This window comes from Eurosta solidaginis, chromosome 4 (assembly GCF_040869045.1).
Source record: "Eurosta solidaginis isolate ZX-2024a chromosome 4, ASM4086904v1, whole genome shotgun sequence".
NCBI classification, from domain to species: Eukaryota; Metazoa; Arthropoda; class Insecta; order Diptera; family Tephritidae; genus Eurosta; species Eurosta solidaginis.
The window spans coordinates 194379385-194399878 of record NC_090322.1 but is presented as its reverse complement, the minus strand read 5'-3'; the positions used below and the strand labels follow the sequence as shown (position 1 = coordinate 194399878).

The following is a 20494-nucleotide window of genomic DNA, read 5'->3' as shown; positions in this document are numbered from 1 at the left end:
TAACAACGTGACATATGAAGCACAAACCAAGTAGCAAGTAGCATGCAAAAAAAAAACAATAAGGAAGGAAAATATTTTTAGTTCGGACTATACCGAATGCTTTGTACCCAATGCATACCTTAAATGTTCCATATATACTGTTTACGAATTTCTAAATAGACCAATGAACCTCATGCTTTCATTTGTAACGCCATGCGAATTTAAATCGCTTCCCATCTTATCCTTCCCACGGAGGTTTGGCCGCCCTCTTCTTCTGCTTCCGTAGGCGGTTTCCGATAAGAATACTTTCTTAGCCGGGATATCATTTATCATTCACATAACAGGGCCTAGCCAGCGTAGCCGGTGTGTCTTAATTCGCTGGACTATGCTGATACAGTTCATAATTAAATCTTTCTTTGCACTCGCCAACGCGTAGAGGTTCGAAAATCTTTCGAAGAAACGAATAGCCAAGCTTATACTCAGAAAATGTAGTCGGAGCAAATGCTCGCTTTTTATGCCAGATGCTTATTCGCTATACAGTAATGTTTCCTGCTTTTGAACTTTCCTTAAGAAAAAATTATGATCGAATAACAATTATTATCAACTGAGAGATTGAGCTAAAAAAAAATACTTGACCCGATTTATATCCAACGAAACTTAGGCCGATTTTCTTTTCTAATTTGCGCGGTGCTCCTTTTTAGTTTTTCCTACAAATTGGCGTAACGGAACCTACAATGTTTATGCCGACTTCGAACGGCAAATGCTGGTCTGATGAATTTTCACTGAGAAGCTTTTCGTGGCAGAAATACACTAGGATTGTTTGCCAAACCATTGTCGAGGGGAGACATCGCTTAAAAAAAATTTCTCTTTGAAAAACTTCTTTCTAAATGTTTGATTTTGCTTTGCCAGGGACATGAACCCAAGACACTAGGATGAATATACTTTTTGAAAGGTATAGAGAATAACTACTGTGAATTTGTACGAGTCAAGGCCCTTTTCACTTGTACACTTCACCATATTTATGAATAATCGGCTGTATAATATATGTAATATTTAGAGAACAGATGTACCTAAGCGACATTTTCGATATATGTAAGTATTTCAAATAATTAGTAGATTGGCAATTCTCACACAAAGTTTCACGTCTCTTGTTCTCTGCATGAGATGACTATGACCACGAATCTCTTATCTGAACAATATGTTGAATGTGAGTGTATATAGGACCGATATATGTTGTCGTATATGTAATTATTTGGTGAAGTTCGAAGCTTTTAGCTGTTAAGATGGGATGGGGCAGCAATTACGAAAAGCTGCTGATCTGAGCAATTGGTTGTGTGGTGTACATATATACTATATACACTACCGATCTCTAAGATTTTTTCAGACAACAATGCGTGCAATTTACAAAAGCATGTAGTGAAATTTGAAGCTTATAACTCATAAATTGGGGAACATATGACAAAAAAAACTATTTTCTGAAAAATTGGTGGTATGGGGGACATATGTGGTCCGATACGGCCGCTTCCGACAAATGTCTAATCGAACACCTAAATATACCCGCTCACAAAATTTCATCAAGATATCTTAAAATTTGAGGAACTAGTTTGCGTTCAAACATACAGACGGACATGGCCATATCAAACCGGATTGTCAACATGATCATATCGATATACTTATTGATGGGGTTAAGGACATACAATTTTGCTACGTGTCAAAAAGAAATTCTGCTAAGTAATCTGACGTAAAATTCCAACCGTTGAGTGGTTAAAAAAAAACACAACGGTGCGTTCAGAAAGTTATCACTCTACGACTGATCAATAGTTGGTTTGCTGAAAGCGGTCAATGTTTGTGAATTGCCATGATTTCGGTATTCAGTAACCGAAAGTAAAAAAAAAACTCACCAAAACCATATCACTGTATTTTGGCAACCTAATGCTACATTTACTTTACAATGCAATCCATACATGCTTCTGACGTCTCTTAATTAAAAAAAAAACCGAAAGAACATAATGGCTAAACCATGTATAATAATATATTTTATAAATTAAAAATTGCTTTAAATAAATGTTTTCATACAAATAGAGAACATTGGTATAATAATCTTAGTACTGTACTAGAGTTAAAAATGGCAGCTTCGACTAATTTTTTAAATCCAAAGTGATAGTTCTACCAGAAACTGCTTGGTATTTTTGATATTCCTATTATTCAATTAATTAATTATGTCAGTGTCTTTTCTGTTTGTGGATTGGTGCCCTGGCGGTCAAGTCTTGCAGAGAATGTTAAGTACGCATTTGATGCTAATGTAAGCCTCCGCACCTTTTCTCTTACATAAAGCGCACTTTTTTTTAACTCTTAATTTTTTTGTTTGCTAGATTTAATATTTGTGATCTGCCCAAAATGAACTCACAAATTAGTAACTATTTTTTTGAGACAGATGTGAGATGTGAGCTTGCTGAGTGACAAATCATCTCAAAATTCATTTTCAGCCGAAAAAGTCTCTTATAGTAACTAGAGACAACTTATTGAATTCAGCGGTTAAATTGCCGAATTTTAGTTAAAATGCTTCAGTGGTAAATTTTCTACCACTAACCTTGATTGTTAATTATTCGCCAATATTCATCGCGTTGGGCCTCATAATATTTGACCGAAATCCCCTTCCCTGATTGAATCCGAAATTCAATGCATAAAGCAACACTGTTTGTCATATGGAACAACTGAGGTCCGCGATCTCAGTGACGGTTTTTATTAGTTTCCAAAGCATGTTTTAATGATCCTAAAGAAAGCGTATGTGGGTGTAAATTTTTTTTCATTTGTTCATGCATGTATGCAGGTTGTAAAACATTTCGACTGCAGGGTGGAATATCGCCCTATCTGGGCTGTCAATTCAAAAATGCCCTGTCCCAGGATTTGGTTCAAAATATCCCTATCTTAGCAAAAGTTCAATACATTTCGACATAAAGTGGGACGTATTTGAAAGAAATTCTGGCAAAAGGCGTTCTTCAGCCGAATTCTTAGACAAAGCGTTATTGAACTGGCAGGCGAGGTAGAGCTTTCGTAGTGCCGTCATTTGTGTTGCTTTCGTTCCTAGGGTAGTTTTAAAAGGTTGCTTATAATTCATAGTATATTCATATTCATAGCGTTTGAAATTGGATAATTTTGTCAGTTCTAATAACGAATATCCCATATTTTTGCATCGCGTACATTAGACTGTGTGTCATAAAAAGTTGAAAAAGTTCGCACCTAAATTTGAAGCTTGTGTTGAGAGGCTCAGCAATGTTTTTTTCTTAACTCCCAAAAACCACCCAAAAAATGGTTCGGTTCGGTTCAAAATAAAGTTTCAACAAAAATCACTTAACTTATTTAATAACCCACTTTGCTTGAAAATATAACTCTTATATAAAATTGCATACATTTTTTCTCGATGACAACGCCGTGAGTTCTCACTTTTGATAGTAATAGCGTCTACTGTTTGCGCCTGTGGTGAAAAGCTTGTGAAAAATAAACAAATTTACAAAATGGGTTTAAACCCCGTGCATAACAATTTTTGAGCGTTTTCATTTTTCATTTATACCATTTTTTCATTTATAACATAGTCCGAACTATAACACAAACCACATACATATATATAATTATAAAAATTTTAAAGTTAAATTGATAAAAATTTTATCAATTAACAGTTTTCTGAATGTGCAGTCTTGAAGCTCATTCAATTGTAGTGTAATAGTGTGCAAGTTTCAAGTAGATGAGAATTACCGTTAATTTTTTAAAACTTTTTTCCCCGAGGGTGTTGCCCATATCTTCCATATAAAACAAATTTTGTTCACGCGGTGTATGGAAAACAATGCGATGACCCTCCTGAAACTTGCACATTTTTACACTACAATTAGATGAGCTACAAAACTGCACACTTAGAAATTTTTAGAAAGTTTTTAATAAGCCTGGAAAACTGATGAAAATTTGATTAATTGTTGGGAGCTTTGTGTAAGCTTTGAAATGTATATGGGGTATTCCATCCCATTTAGACCAATTTTGAACCGGCCCCTTTAGAATTGGCTGAAAGTTTTTCTTCTTTTTCTAGCTTACGAAAGACGTTTTTCAGAAGTTTTTCAAATTTTTTCATCCAACTCAAAAAAAGTTATGAATTTTAAAAAAACACCGTTTTTGTTTTCAAAATGCTATAACTTTTTCAAAAATTGACCGTTTGGGATCTTTTTTTTTTTAATTTGTTTTTAAATGTACTTTTCGGAATTCAAAAAAATTTTTAAAGTTTTTTTTTTTTGTAATTTTTCAGTTTTTCGAGATTTTTCAAATTTCGCCCTTTTTTGCTCATAAAAAACTTCAATCAATTCTGCAATCACCCCACTAATCCCGGAGTGGGCCGAGAATTTTTTTTTTTGTTTTTATTTAATTGAAAAAAAAACTTTAAAATTTTTTTTGTATTTTTTTCGAAAAGCACATTTAAAAACATATTTAAAAAAAAAATTATCCCAAACGGTCAATTTTTGAAAAAGATATAGCATTTTGAAAAAAACACCGTTTTTTCAAAATATTTAGAACTTATTTTGAGTTGGAAAACGGTGTTTTTTCAAAATGCTATAACTTTTTCAAAAATTGACCGCTTGGGATCATTTTTTTTAATATGTTTTTAAATGTACTTTTCGGAAAAAATACAAAAAAAATGTTTTTAGTTTTTTTTCAATTAAATAAAAAAAAAATTCTCGGCCCACTCCGGGATTAGAGGGGATGATTGCAGAATTGATTGAAGTTTCTTATGAGAAAAAAAAAGTGCGAAAAATCTCGAAAAACTGAAAAATTACAAAAAAAACTTTAAAAAGTTTTTTTGAATTTTTTCCGAAAAGTACATTTAAAAACATATTTAAAAAAAAAATGATCCCAAACAATAAATTTTTGAAAAAGTTATAGCATTTTGAAAACAAAAACGGTGTTTTTTTAAAAATTCATAACTTTTTTTGAGTTGGATGAAAAAATTTGAAAAACGTCTTTCGTAAGCTAGAAAAAGAAGAAAAACTTTCAGCCAATTCTAAAGGGATCGGGTACAAAATAGGGATGGAATACCCCATATACATATATTACAGCGGGTCAAATTGTATTGATGGATTTTTTTTCATCAGGAGTAAAGCACAAACGTGTAATCTACAAATGTGTTATAGGTAAAAAACGTGAAGGTGTTATGGTTGTTACAGCAGAAAGTCGTGAAAAACAACCACGAATGGAGAGCAAAAAATATTTTAAAAAATAATAACACAACATTACTTTTATTTTGAAAAATATGTTTAAATGGTAAAAAAAAAATTTTTTTTAAATAAATTACATTAAAATTATAAAAATTGTGTTTTTCGCTTATTACTCGAAAATACGAATTCGAAAAAAGAAAAACTGTCTGAATGAAAGTTGTTGGAAATGTTCTGAACTTATCTTAACTGTAAAGAAAAAAGATTTCCATAAGAGAATTGTTAAAAATGATAACATAGTAGTTAAAAATTCATTTTAGGCTAATTTCACATAATTTAAGCCTGATATCTCTACTAAAATTCAAAAACACTATAGATATTAATACAGATTCTAAAATGTACGTAAAATACCTTTAAAGTAAGTCCAATATGATATTTTTCCTTTTATTCTATCAGAAGCTATGAAGATTTGGTTCCCCCCATAAATTCAGAAAACAAAAATTCAGAAACACATTTTTTCAGAAAACATTAGTCAGAACCCTTTTTTCAGAAAGTCAAAATTTAGAAGTCAAAATTCAGAAACAAAAATTCAGAAATCAAAATTCAGAAGTCAAATTTCAGAAGTCAAAATTCAAAATTAAAACCTCAGAAGTCAAATTAATTTCAGAAGTAAAAATTCGGAAAGCAATCAGACAGCAACAAAACATTAATTTTGGAAAATAGATAGAAAACTTACATGTTTACTGTGTCAGTCATTAATCCTGTTTATTTTAATCGTAGATTACCATAATATATAAAGAAAAGAATACTTAAAAATCATTTTCTTACATTTTTTTGTTATATAAATAAAAAAAATATAAAAAAAAATCGGCCCACTCCGGGATTAGTGGGGATGATTGCAGGATTGATTGAATTTAAAAAAAAATGTCGAAATTCGAAAAATCTCGAAAAACTTTAAAAATTTTTTTGTATTTTTTCCGAAAAGTACATTCAAAAACAAATTTAAAAAAAAAAAAGATCCCAAACGGTCAATTTTTGAAAAATTTATAGCATTTTGAAAACAAAAACGGTGTTTTTTTTTAAATTCATAACTTTTTTTGAGTTGGATGAAAAAATTTGAAAAAAATCTGAAAAACGTCTTTCGTAAGCTAGAAAAGGAAGAAAAACTTTCAGCCAATTCTAAAGGGAAATGGGATGGAATACCCCATATATAGTTTGTGTTATAGCTAGAACGATATTTTAAATTGGAATTATTTAAAACTAATAAATAAACATAATTTGGGAACAATACCGTTTTAAAGGGAGACCATGTCATTTTTCACATAACCGTATATCAACATTTATAAGCTTAATGCCTAAGAAAAGCAAAGAAGACATTTACATTTTCATGAATATCTTTTAGTTTGTGTAGTAATCTCGCATCTAAAATTTAGTAGGTATGTTTTATATGCATATTGAAAGCAGCTAATTGAATAGTTTTTCTTCTCTTAAAAAAACTACTACTTTCTTATGTGCAGAATATATGCGTTGTAAATACTCCCTATAGGTATAGTCATGCATTCCACCATTTTCGTTCCTTAGATTTTATAATAATCAACAAACCGTTTTGATAAGTTTTATAAATAAATACATACATGGATTTGATCTCAATAGCTGTATTTGTAACCCAAGTGACGAATTTCAAATTTTGTATACTATCAAAACTTAGTATTAAGCATTTGAACCACTTGAACCGAACCAGTTCGGCAGTTGAGAGGTAGCCGCGAACCGGTTAACGAACCGGTTCAAGTTTACCTGAGCGGTTCGAGCCACTGAACCGAACCGCTTCGATTTTCGAGGCGGTTTGCAGCCCTACTCTCAACATGGCTTCAAATTTTGGGGCGTCTTTTTATATTGTATGTGGATCCTTTCCAGGTTGGTAGACAATCCCGATTTGTATTATCATTTTGTGTTAACGCATTGGGTATACCTACATATATCTAAACAATTTTATAGCACATTTCTTCCAACATTAGTGCAAGTTCGCTTTCAATAAATTGAAAAAAAAAAAACGTCTCATTCTCCGCAAAAAATTTTTTTTATCAATATGTACCGTAAACAAGCCATTTACATTTTGAAGAAAAAGGTATACTAAGAGCTTTTTAGCATTCAAGTCAAAAGAAAGTGTATTTGCTTAAGTGGTAATTTTGTTTTATTTACTGCTGAGTATTTGAATATTAAATTCTTAGATTTTGCTGGTTCTGAATTTACAGATGGAAACGAAATCGTACTAGCACAAGTACAATGCGAAATAAACAATGGCCATCAATGTATTTTCATTTAAACAATTTGTTTTCGCTTAATAAAAAACAAGCTTCGGGGAAGTACAAGGCAAAGAAGGTTTTTATTCATTTTATTTACTGTTCACTATGTTTTTCCTTCAAAAAATGTCATTAAACGTCGCAATCAAAGCACAAAGTGTTACATAAATGTTGTGAACGAGTGTGTGAAACTTTCGAAATTTTGGGCTTTATTTTGTATTTAATTTTTTATTACTTCTATCTTCTTTCATTTCACATAATGACAAAATAAGATTTTGTCAATCATATATATTTCACTTATTTTGTGAATGTCCCAACTGTGAATTGAAGCCGTGCTTTTCATTCCCAACAATCAAATCATCACTTAAAACATTTTTTCAAGTAAATCACTTTTAATCACAAAATTTTATCACTTCATTGTTACACTTGATGCTTACAGTTCACTTCTAAATAGGAAAATGATTTTAGGCCCAGTTTTTCAGTAATTGGTTAAGCTAAGCTTTAACTAAGTTCGCTTAAGCTCTAGTCTAGTAAACTCCACTTAAACTACTGAGCAGTTTTCAGTCACAGTTTCAAGACCGCCTTTGGGGTAGTCTTTTTTGTATGGCAACATTGGTGTTTTATTATATAGATAATTTGTAGATACGGCCACAGCTGGATTTTGTTCACCCAACCAACATGGGAAAAATATCTCTCCAGCGAAATATATATCTAGTTCCGGAAATGATATCCACCATCTTATTTAATTATTCTTAAACCAGATAGTTCTTGAGTTATATCTTCATTCTCCAATCACTATCCAACCTTTGAGAAATTTTGTAAAATTTAGAGTTATCGGGTTGATCTCCAATCTTATTATCATTATCAAAATATTATCCCATATTTTAGAGATTTTAGGAAATGTGCGGTTCTCAAATGAATATCCAACACATTTGTCTAGTTGAAATCCTGCATTGAATATCGAGTTGAGGTGGAGTTGAAAAAAATCTCCAAGGTGGTACCACCAAAACCAGCAGCTGTTTATTGTGAGAAATAAACACGTGGTTGATAGCAGTAATGAAGCGTAATTAATTAAAAATAAAATATACATATTTTATTTTATTTTCGTTAAAATACTGTAGTATGATATGTTACATTTGAGTCCAGTTAGAGAATGGACTTAATCAACTATAGCATTTATTGCTTTATAAAAAATTCCCTCTCTTGCTGAGTACGCTATGATTCTCGAATTGGTCCACTGTTTCGAAAGAACTCTTGAGATTTTGGAAGTATGCCTAGTTATCAACATGAGGTCTAAAGGTACTCAAGCCCAAATGCTTTTTGGGTATATTGGACGCCATTTCGAACCAACGCAAATAACTGATAAGTTAACTAAACTTTAACCCTGCCAGATCGGCCGCTTAAGCTCAACTGAAACTTCAGTCAAAGTAGACTGAAAAACTGCAGAATAAGTTTAAGCGTAGTTTAACTGACAAACTGAGTTGAATTTGTACTGAAAAGCCGGGCCTTAAGCCAGTACAAAATCAACTCAGCTTGGCAATTAAACTGAACTTAAGCAGACGATGTGACAGAGTTAAAAGTCTACTTCGCCAATCAGCTGATTGCGGTCTTGTTTGTTTTGAATGGTTTGTTATCAAAACTTACACTATTTTAACTTTTCTAAAATAAATAATATGTCATCTGACGAAGGTAATCATAGCGATGCTGAGTTAAACAAATAATTTATTTATACACAGTTACTATAATTTATCCTTTTTACTTTGCTTTCGGCTGAAAAAACACGACATCAAAGCTAAAACGGTGCTCTAAAGTTCAACTGGAGTTTTGACTAGAGTTTAAGCAAACTTAGTGTAAGCTGAGCTTAATCAACTACTGAAAAATGGGGTCTTAAATTTTATGACCGTAATAAGTTTTTAACATTATACTATTGTGAGATGTTATGACTTTTTGTAAATCCCATAAATATGATTTTTCCGAAAATCAATCACTAGGCACTCCAGCACGAGTTCATTTAACACGTGATGGGCCCCTTTAGGCATAAATAAAAACCTCCACGCTTTGCAGGTGGTGTAGCCATTTTTAGGATTGGCAGGGTGGGGACCTCATTATCCGTTTAAAAAAGAAACACGCGCGTATGATCTAGAGTCGGAGAATTTCCCCCACTCCGCAACATTTTGAACAGAACCGCCGAATTTTTCATATTTGAAGAAAATATTTTTTATCGTATATATTAAGCACATTCGAAATTGTATTATATCAGGATAATTTTTGTTTAAGATTTGAACGTGTCTTAATTATGTATTTCGGTTCACTCACTATGTGGCGGCATTCAACTCGGTTTTTACTTATGGTGAACTTGTCTTAACTTAATAAAGCTTGTATACTTGCGTGTTTTTTCACATTTCTAAAACTCAAAACAATAGCACCTATACCGCTCACTTCAAAACTATCGCTGTGATCCCTGCAGGTCCATCGATTGCTTGCGCTGCTTGAATGAAATTTCGAGTTTCCAATGCTTAACATATTTGAAGCTCCGCGAGAAAAGGCCCCTTACTCGAATGCCGAGCATGTATAGAGAAGTCGTGTTCGATTGCCTTCGCATGATTGCATGATGTACAGACCTGCTAGACGCTGTCGCCCCTCTGACATTAATTCTCAAGTAATTAAATATCGCAAATGTGCCACGCCATTTTCTCTTACCTATTTCCCATTTTTAGTTTATTAGCTAAATTATACAAACACACCCCAAGATGTCTCCGGCGCCTCCATTTTGTGAGGATATATCCGCGGACGCTTGGGCTAGAGAATACGAGTCGCGATATACCTCCGCAGAGATTCAGGCCGAGCTTTTCTTCCAATTTTTCCCATATACTGTAAGGACGGGACTTACACTCGGAATTTTTGCCATACCCCTGCACAAGAAGTATGTTTCACACATATCTGCTGGGCGTATCCCATCTTTCACTTCCGCCTGATATGTTATTGATGGCACTGCCGTGGATTGGTTTCCAAGTTACATACCAATCTCTCACGTAGTCATTCAAGATATCTAGCAGATATTGCGGTATCTTGAAAGAGCGTTCTAGTACCTCGAGCATGTCATCCATCGCGACCAGTAAAACTTTCGGTCTTGCCTAGGCGCACGCTATCTCGAATTTCTCTTCTTCGTCTATCACTTCTACTATTGCATCTATTGTGGAATTCTCTCACCGTAACCCATGCCCTCAGTCAGACAACCCTCAGCCATTCCTAAAGTTTCTTGGAGTGTAGGTTATATCAAAGGTTATAAGGTATGCTTAAATCTCCCAAGCTCCATTCTTAAGACCACTTTTCCAGAAGTCATTCCGTTATGTATTGCAAAGAAAGTTCACCTGAAATTAAATTTGACTATGTTTTTAGTACCTACTCTTCCGAATACGTTACACTACCGCCAAGGAAACTAAATATGTGTATGTTACGTTCATATTTGTAGCAGGATTCGCGTAGGTGAGGTTGACAATTGGGTTGCGGCAGCTCTGAAGCTATTAAGCTTTGTATTACGCTTATCAACCCCGTCAAACTACAACAACAAACTATTTGGTATATTTTAAGTGGCTCAGTGAGTGGCAAAAGTAAGCGTAGTATGAGACTCGATATCTCATGTTTCTACTTCAATTGCTCCTTTCGGAAATAGTTCGGACAGAAAACTGTAGCTCTTAAAAGCTGATCACTTAGTTTTGTCTCAGAAGATTTGATCCACCGAATCTTTAGGCCCTAGACCCATCATTTCGAGAACGATTTGAAGTGACCACTTTGAACCTACTAGATCATGACTTCTATGGCTAGGATGCATAACTTCTTGTAATAGATATGGTAGGTCTTACCAGATATATGTACATCCACAGCTACATAACTTAAAACATAGTGAATTGTATGCATTGGGTGTACAACTTTCATAAGCAAATTAAACATGCATTTTTACATATTCACATACCTACTTAGTACAGTCATCATCAAAAAGCAAACAAGGTTCCAAAGTTCGCTAACTGTTAATACAAATTTTGCTAAACTTAAAAAACGCTATTTCTGATAACACTTACTAGTTTTGCCCACATTCCATAAAAACCAATTTACTTATCAATTTTTTTTGTTTCCTTAGCTATCGGCGCAGTGAGGACCTCGATGATCTATTTAATATGACATCCAGTTCAAAATCACAAGCATCCAGTCAAGGTGACAGCAATTATATGTTTAAATCGAACAAATCATTGGACGTGGAAGGTTTACACGAGGAGTTGTTAATGGCCTAAGCTGTATTTGTATGTATTCGCCAGCAAGCAAACTTAATACCAATGCAAATAGAACTATCCCCTCAGCATTCTATTGTACCCAAGGCGAATTCAGTACCTGGTACTATTATCCTTGCTTCTTTTTGAATAGTTTCCATACAGCGCCTTGTACTTTAATATGTCAGTTAATCGAAATCAATTAAAATTTTCTTTCGACTTGACATTCTTCTGCACGGCGAATTGGTTGAACTCGCTTTGACACCACCTGGTATGGATTTGCCTTGATTGTACCAAAAAGATATTATAACCAATATTTTAGACTATTTTTATTTTGAGCCAATTGACATCAATCCAACAAACTTTTAAGAAAAAAATTTTAACAAAAGTCACAAGTGCTTGTCACAGCAACATTACTGTTGCTGTTTTAGCGATAAAGACACTCCGTAGATCCGGTACGTTCCGGTAACAAGCACCATTTAGGTACTAGCCTGGCCATGTCGGAAGCGATTTAATATGACCGCCCTCCCCACCCCCTAATTGCATGAAGAACTACAACATCTAATTGAATGTGCTCAAATCTTTTGCTGGGGATTGAAATTTTATTCACTGGGGCCTTTATACGTTGACAAACTCTAGACTTCTGACAACTGATATATTTTCTACACCTTTTCCAGTTTAAGTTTTTACAACTTAAGTTCAGAAAATTGTAATTCAAGTTCCGAAAATTATAATTCTAAGAATTTCCAATTTGAATTCAGAAAATTACATTTCAAGTTCAGAATTTTCATTTCGAATTCAGAAAATTACAATTCAAGTTCAGAAAATTACAATTCAAGTTCAGAAAATTACAATTCAAATTCAGAAAATTATAGGTAGGGTGCTATTTTTCAAAAGTTATTCCAGTTCATACTACGTAATGTAATACTTATATGTAATTTGCGGAAGTGTTGATGCTTCGTTGACAATGGTGGCTTGGATATACTGTACCCCAAGTTTTCTCCAAGGCGTGTACATCCCGAGCTAAGTAATCAAACAGAGGATAACTCTTTGCAACAAGTGTAAGAGGACGCTCCGGCCATGAAAGTACTTCAGTGTACCTACACCGCAGTTTGGAAGCAGCGGAAGGGGGAGACTTCCACAGAATTGCGTGAGGCAGGTGGAGGAAGACTTGATCTGTGCACACAGTACATACATACATATATGTTACTTGCGGTATTGTCGATTCCGTTGATTTCGTCATCGTGATTTAAATGAGTTAAGAAGTCCAATGCTTCTTTTACAGATAGTAGGCCTTCACATCATTGTATCATATTATTAGTGCTAACATTTACCATCTTACATACTTTTATTTCGATTGCATGAAAGAAAAAATTCCTGATAAACTTTCTGAACTTGAATTGTAATTTTCTGAACTTAAATTGGTATTTCTGAACTTGAATTGAAACTCTGAATATGAATTGTAAATTTCTGAAATTAAATTGGAATTTCTGAATTTGAATTATAATTTTCTGAACTTGACTTGGAAATTCTGAACTTGAATTGTAAATTTCTGAATTTAAATTGGAAATTCTGAACTTGAATTGTAATTTTCTGAATTTGAGTTGTAATTTTCTGAACTTAAACTGGAAAAGGTGTAGACCATGTATTAATTTCTCTATGGAAAAATGATTTACTCACTCTTTCATCTTATGTTTAATTCCAAGATGAAAAACGCGAATAGAATGAAAATTTTTGAAAATATAAAAATCTGAATTAAAAACTAAAATATTGTAATACGTTTTATAATATAATAACAAAGCCTCGCCTCCTAAATATGTTTGTGATACATTCATATTTGTAACAGGATTCGCCTGACGTAGGTGAGGTTGACAATTGGGTTGCGGAAGCTGTTAATTGCGCTTATCAAGCCCTTGAATCCCTCAACCCCATAATGTTGCCCAGGAAGTGCTTTTACAGTAAATGTTCTCATCTTGGAATTTTATTACTTTGCTAATCTGAGAACAAGACCTATATTGGAAAACATGCCTAAGAAACCAGAAAAACTTTTCAGTAATGTTACAATCAAAGATTTCCATTTATTTTATTTTAATTGATTTCATTTCTTGACACGGCATATTAGACGCTCTTATTGTCTTCGGAGCTCATGCACGCACATACACGCTATGAAAAGAGGGGCTACATCTTTCAGGATATCATAATCCTAGTGAACAAACAATTGATATTTTTGGAGAGCTTACTGTTTTCTATAAAGCACAGTTGCTGTCTTTAGGACAAATCAATGTCTCTTTTTCTCGTAGTGCCAAAGAGCATAGCAATTTCAAAGATATTGATCACACCGACGAATTGCCTTAAGAAAACTCCAAAATAAATAGCAAAAAGGTTTGTCCTATTGTGGACCAATAGCAATTTGTACAAAGTTTTTTAGATGATGGTGATGAAAGTACCAAAGCATCCCTTCAAAAATCGTTGGACCATGTGGTCTACTGGAGTACTTACCATTCTACTCCACTGTAATGCAGCGATGGACCAACTCATGTTTCTACACGAACATGTTGTAAGCCGATCATTGTTCGTTTTTAACGATTGTAATCACTACACGATGATTATTGGACTGTGGGTACTCCATGGATTACTCTGATGTAATGCGGAGCTGGAGTATATGGTCCGGTCCTAGGACATCGCAATGTTAATTGGACCAAATTTTTTGTATGAATTGTGGTTAATTTTGAAGCACTCGCTTGGTCCATAGCGAGTACTCCATACATGCATGCATGGAGTACTCGCGATTTTTGCAGGGATATAGAACGAATAGCTTTCCGTACCACCAGCAGACCCGTCAGAAGTTAAAAATGATTTCAACTTGCTCACTCTTCTGCTTGTTTATCACCTCTATTCTCTCCGACCTCCTCTGCTATTGCCTCATCAATTTTCTGAGATTTTGAGATACCCCAGAACAGTCGTCTAGAGAGATTGTGTTCGCATATATAGAATACTCCTTATGGCAAAGATGACCCAGTAGTCTTTGAATTTAGTTTTTGTAATGAATTAGGCCATAAAAGAATAAGAGACATTGTTTATTGCCTAAACGTGTATGAAAAAATAAAACTTTGTTTACGTTTTGCCAAGAAATTAAAATATTAAAGTAGTTTTTTTACAATAAAAAGGGCGATATATGGATTTCTGCTTCTCTATCTCACTTCCCTCACTTTTTCTCCTCAACTCTCCCGGCCTCTGCCGTGCCCTCAGTATTTAACTTCTCATCTTCCAACAACAACTAATAAGATTTTTACGAATATATCGGTCCTTCGTCCACTTTCCGGAAAAAAATTTTCCAACAGCGTGACACTGGTAATAAGATATCCGCGTACCAAATTTTAAGCAAGTTTAAGCTTCGTTGTTCGTCTTGGACAATAGCGTTAAATGAGAAGTAATACCCTGCTAGGAGACCACCTCCGCTTTTCTGAAACTACCGGCTGCAATCTCCTTCAGAGAGCAAAGGCTTGAGACATGGCTGCAATTTAACTGATATATTTTGATTCAATGAAGTGTTTGTTGGATTTACGGCAATTCAAATACGAAATTCACGTCGCAACCTACAAACGTCATTCTTATCTATAAAGCCATTGAGAAACAATTAGAAATAAAAAAGAACAAACTCTACTTACTATACGAGTATTTGTTTCTATTCTAATGCATTTACTACATATAGACGTGCCATACAAAGAGTGCCACTTTCAAAAATTTTTATGTAAGATTGCTTTGTAAAAAAATTTGAAATTGTTACTTTTCGTATGGCACTTCGATACATAACAACTTTTTATTTTCATCCCAAAAAACAAACAAATGTAAAGAAATTTTAAATGAAGAAAAAAAGGAATAGTATGAACACATATTTAATAATTTTAATTAGAACAAAAATATTTTATGGAAAATTTAATTTTATTGAAACAAAATACATACAACATAATCTAACATCTATCTTACTTATGTATACCTAAATATAAAGTAGTAGCTTATTTTCGATGTTTAAATTTAACTTGAAATTAAAAGAAAGCAAGCTGGAATGCTTTATAATCAACGTTTTTCGCACGCACACTATTAATTGTTTGTATTGTGTAGGCATAAACAGTGGTGGCAAGAAATAATAATCGCAAAATTTTTAATTAATATATGAACGATGAACAAGTGAATAGGAATATATCTTAAAAACTTTTCAACGATCTGGAAAAAAGTTGCGGTTAATGTGAGATAAGAGTCTGAGGCGATTTAGAAAGGCCTTTCAGAAAGGCTTCATTGTACTAAAAAACTCCAAGGTGACGCCGTAACTATTGCAAACTGATACAGAGAAGATGCAGAAAGCAGATCTGAAAATATACAAAACTTATTACGGAATTATATAGGGAAATATAAACCCAATAAGTTTCCCAACCGAGTACGTAAAAATATCCAGAAAAGTAAGAACAGTTTTAAAAACGAATCCCGATGACATATTTTTAAGTAATCGTCGTATGAACACACAAAATATTACCGAAACGATCACAAATTGTATGGAGCTAATTTCGTAACAGTTGCCTTCCTAAAAATATTTCTGATTACAAAAAGATTTAGAAATAATTTCTATATAGACCGATTTGATCACAAACTTATCTCGCAAATAGTCCTTAAGTCATTTCAAGCATTTGAGCTACACTTTAGATTTCATTAGAAGCAATTCAAGCACTGTTAATACAACAACAACAAGTCATTTCAAGACATTCGAAAGGTTTCGAACTCATTCGTAGGACCTACACATACACTAATTAACAACAAAGCTACAACCCAATAAACATTTTTCTCAATTCTCAGTTTGAGATATATTTGAGAATCATTCCATTTCTCACATTTCAAACGTTAGTTTTCAAATGCATTTCAAATAACCGTTGATAGCACTCTCAAGCTAAAAGGCACATTTTTAATATGAAATTTTTCTTTATTTACAAATTGAAAATTTTTGGATTCTCAACTTTTTCTCAAACGAGAATAAAGCGGAACGAATTGGAATCATGTTGTGCCACTTTCGGTAAGCAAATTTATCAATTGCCTCACTTCACTTTTAACTCGTTTAGATTTATGCATAATGTAGTACAATATCACTTAATATTATTAAAATGTATAAATACTTCCTTATTTGTTCACTTTATGTCCAACTTCACTCAATGAAATAGCTTGTTTACATTTCCAGCTCAAGCATGCAAATTAGAGATCGACGAATTATCAACGACACTATCGATAGCATTGATGTAAAATAAGCATATTGTACTATGTTTTATTTTTTTTTTTTGGTTTCATGAACACTTATTATGTACTTTAAAATTGGCGCAAAAAGTATTCACATAATTATTAACGAAAATATTCCATGATATCGATGGTTTTCAAGCAGAATGGAACGAAATGCAAGTATACCTCAAACCATTCTCAAGTTGGAGAACAACGTTTGAGAAAAAATTGAGAGAATATTTAGTTTCAAATGATTAATAATGCTGAATATCAAACTGAGAATTAATGTTTTCTTAAACATTTGAGAGACAAAAATTTTCAAGTGTGTTTCAAATGATTAATAATGCTGAATATCAAACTGAGAATTAATGTTTTCTTAAACATTTGAGAGACAAAAATTTTCAAGTATGTCTCAAATTATTCTGAAGTTGAAGATCGACGTTTGAGAAAAAGTCGACAAAATATTTTGTTTCAAATGATAAATAATGTTGAATATCAAACTGAGAATCAATGTTTTTCTCAAACATTTGAGATTTTTGTTTTCAGTGCTTGTTGGGAATAGTTAATCTAGCCGTCCACATATGCTCCATCCCTAGGAACAAGATTATTAGCTGTCAAATTTTCACGTTTCTCGTTTATTACGTGCTTCCATTTAGAATTGACACACTAAAGATGGTTCTGGACTAGAAAAAAAATCGACATCTCTAAGGGTGATGATAATCCTGTTATACGTAAACTAGGTCCCAGTGTTCTCTAAAATAAAAATGAAACAATGCCCATATAATTCGCAAAATAGTTCCGAAACGATTCAAATAATAGTATTACAAATCGGTCTTAAAGCGCTTCGCAGAAGTTCCGAATTGTTCGCAAACCGGTACGAAAGTTATTCGCAAAAGATATGCCCTAAGCTTGGACACAGTTTTCGCTTCGATATCGCATTTGCGTTTGTTGTATTTTGTAAGATTTGTTTGCCATTTTTCAGTACTAATCTGACATAATTTTCGGAAATGAAATACAAAGTTTGCGTTGGAAAAGTGTGCCATTGGATTTAGAGGTTATAAGTTGCTAAAAAATTACACAAGTAAACAAATTACAAACAAATATGGTCGCTTTTAGCAAACACAACCGTTGATCAGTCGTTGAGTGATAATTTTCTAATCGCATAGTTGAGTATTTTGTATCCACTCAACGGTTGGGAATATAGTCAAATTACTGAGCATAAATTTTTTCGCTACATTCACTCAACGTGCGTATTCGGCTGTCTGGCAGTTCCCCGACATTTTAAAGTGCTGGTTATGAATACAACTTTTCCTCTTAATATTATAGTGAAGTGTGAAAAATAAAACAAAATTTCCATAAGTCAACTGACGGAAACATGTTTGACATCTGTCAATAAAAATCGTGTTCGCTAAAAGCTCCCTTTGGTTATATATCTGGCGACCTCTCTTACTTCGCCACCACTGTATGCAAATGTATGTATTTACTCGTATGCATGTATACATGTCTAGCTTTATTTATTTTTAAATAAATTAAAATACCCATTAAATTTGTGTTCGCGCATGTATGTATTTATTTATTATGGTTAAGGAATTTAAAAATTAAGAGCCAAACAAACAACTTATGCAAGTCCAAAAAAGCCCGCTCAAAGTAAACAAAAACTGAATAACGAATACGAATTAAATATTCAATATTCGAAGAACACAAAACGAAACGTTTATCGCAATTCACCGAAGCTAGTCCTTTATTGTTTTAACTATTAAGTTATAAAATGTTTTATGTTTAAACTATGTTTAGCTGTAATTGCTAACTGTAAATTTTTCATTGTGAACAAAACAAGTGTGATATCTTATCCGTCATTGTCTGACAGGATGTTCAAGATGGCTACTTTTTGTCGTTTTGGCAGCGTTTTGACAGGATGTTCAATATGGTGATGCATACGGTCGGCTATCTTCATCGGTTGAAAAAAGAGATACTGGGTGAGACCACGACAGCCACTTTAAAAATGAGCTGGTTGGTTCTGTTTATTACTTTGACGGCTATGTTGAAGACATCAGACTTGTTTTATGAGCTCAGCAGGTACAATCCGTCAACGTCGCTAAATACGCCATTTTCTACTGACAGCAAAGAGGATAAATTATAATAAGAGACGTCAGTCTTGCTACTCGTAGCGATTTGATCGATGTTTTCTATGAGGTAGTCTCTGTTTTTTTTTTTTTTTGTTTTGGGCGATATATGCATAAAATGTCTTCTATACATTTTCGTGGGGTATTTGTGTTCATTTTTCCGACTGTGTTTAATTAATTAATTAATTCTGTTTCCATAAATCACAGTTGCATAAGGTGTCTACACCACATGGATAAATGGGAGACAATTCAAAAAACTCCCTAATTTTTTTATTCCCAGCGCGTTACTCGCCTCGTAGCAAACTGGTGGCTGTTATTATAATTTAAGGGCCAATTAATGGTGACTTATCTATAACCAGATAAAACAGCTGATCGAACCAACCTTATGGAAATCAATGTAATCGATTAATGGTGCCATACCATAACGGTAAAGTCATAACCATATCATAGCCAACCAATTGGATTTTGGTTTTTCGCCATATCCATAACCGAAAAATACTTGTACTGGAGACTTATTTTTTGTGGTATGTGTTTGTAATTTTTTGCGTTTTCTTCATTTTTATGAAATTTTAACGATTTTTAGGTTAAGGCACCAATAACTGATGCCAATTTGATATGGATCAATCAAAATATGGTTATGACTATGGCGTTGGGGTTAAGGTAGTTTAATTGGCCCTTTATCCTCTTTGCTGACAGCGCGTTCGTATTGTAAAGTGAGACACATAACGACTGACGTAAATACATACTTTTATTTAGGCATAAAATTGTAGATTGTGTTATCGAAATAATAATAGTTAGTCACTAATAAGATTTCTAAACTTTAAACACCAATAAGCTGCAAGATATACAGCGTGGCTGACGTATGTCAAAAGTAAAAAATTGGCATAGTATGAAGGACGCAATGACTGATACGTCGCCTATCTGGCTTTTACCATTGAAATAAACACCGCCAACTCTGCTGTCAGGCTTCTACTTGTCTGCCAAATAAGTAACGTATTGTATCTGCTTAAGCCATTATCCACAGTGGAATTTTTAGCCATAAAGAAAACAACAAAATGTTATTTAAAAGCTTTTGAAATGTGTGTATTGAATATTTTTGATTGTGATATGTATTTAAGTTTTTTATTTTTTACGAATTAGTTGTAATAATTTGCAATACATACATAATTATCTTAAGGTTAACTTATTTTTAAAGCAAACGAAATATATAACGACATGACGCTAACTATTGTTTTCATTATTAGTTTTTATGCATTTTTTTTTATAATTTTTTGTTTGTTATGTTTGATTTTTATATATGGGTCTGATACAAAGTTTCACTTAATTTATGAACAATAAGAAACTAGTTTTTATTAGGTTATTAAATTTTAACTCTT

At 33.2% G+C, this 20494-nt stretch overlaps 1 protein-coding gene across 8 annotated transcripts in view; it reads left to right on the top strand.

Moving 5' to 3' along the window:
* Positions 1-20343, top strand: part of Kap3 (kinesin associated protein 3) — a 154334-nt gene extending 133991 nt beyond the window's left edge. For 7 of the 8 annotated variants that reach the window (XM_067784465.1, XM_067784460.1, XM_067784468.1 and 4 more), the window contains one exon: positions 7424-7622. In XM_067784465.1, coding sequence (XP_067640566.1) covers positions 7424-7607 — 184 coding nt within the window. In that variant the 3' untranslated portion in view covers positions 7608-7622. Of the gene's footprint in view, positions 1-7423; positions 7623-11609 lie in introns of those variants that run through there. The other variant, XM_067784461.1, reaches the window with a different exon arrangement.
* The last annotated feature ends 151 nt before the right edge of the window (positions 20344-20494 follow it).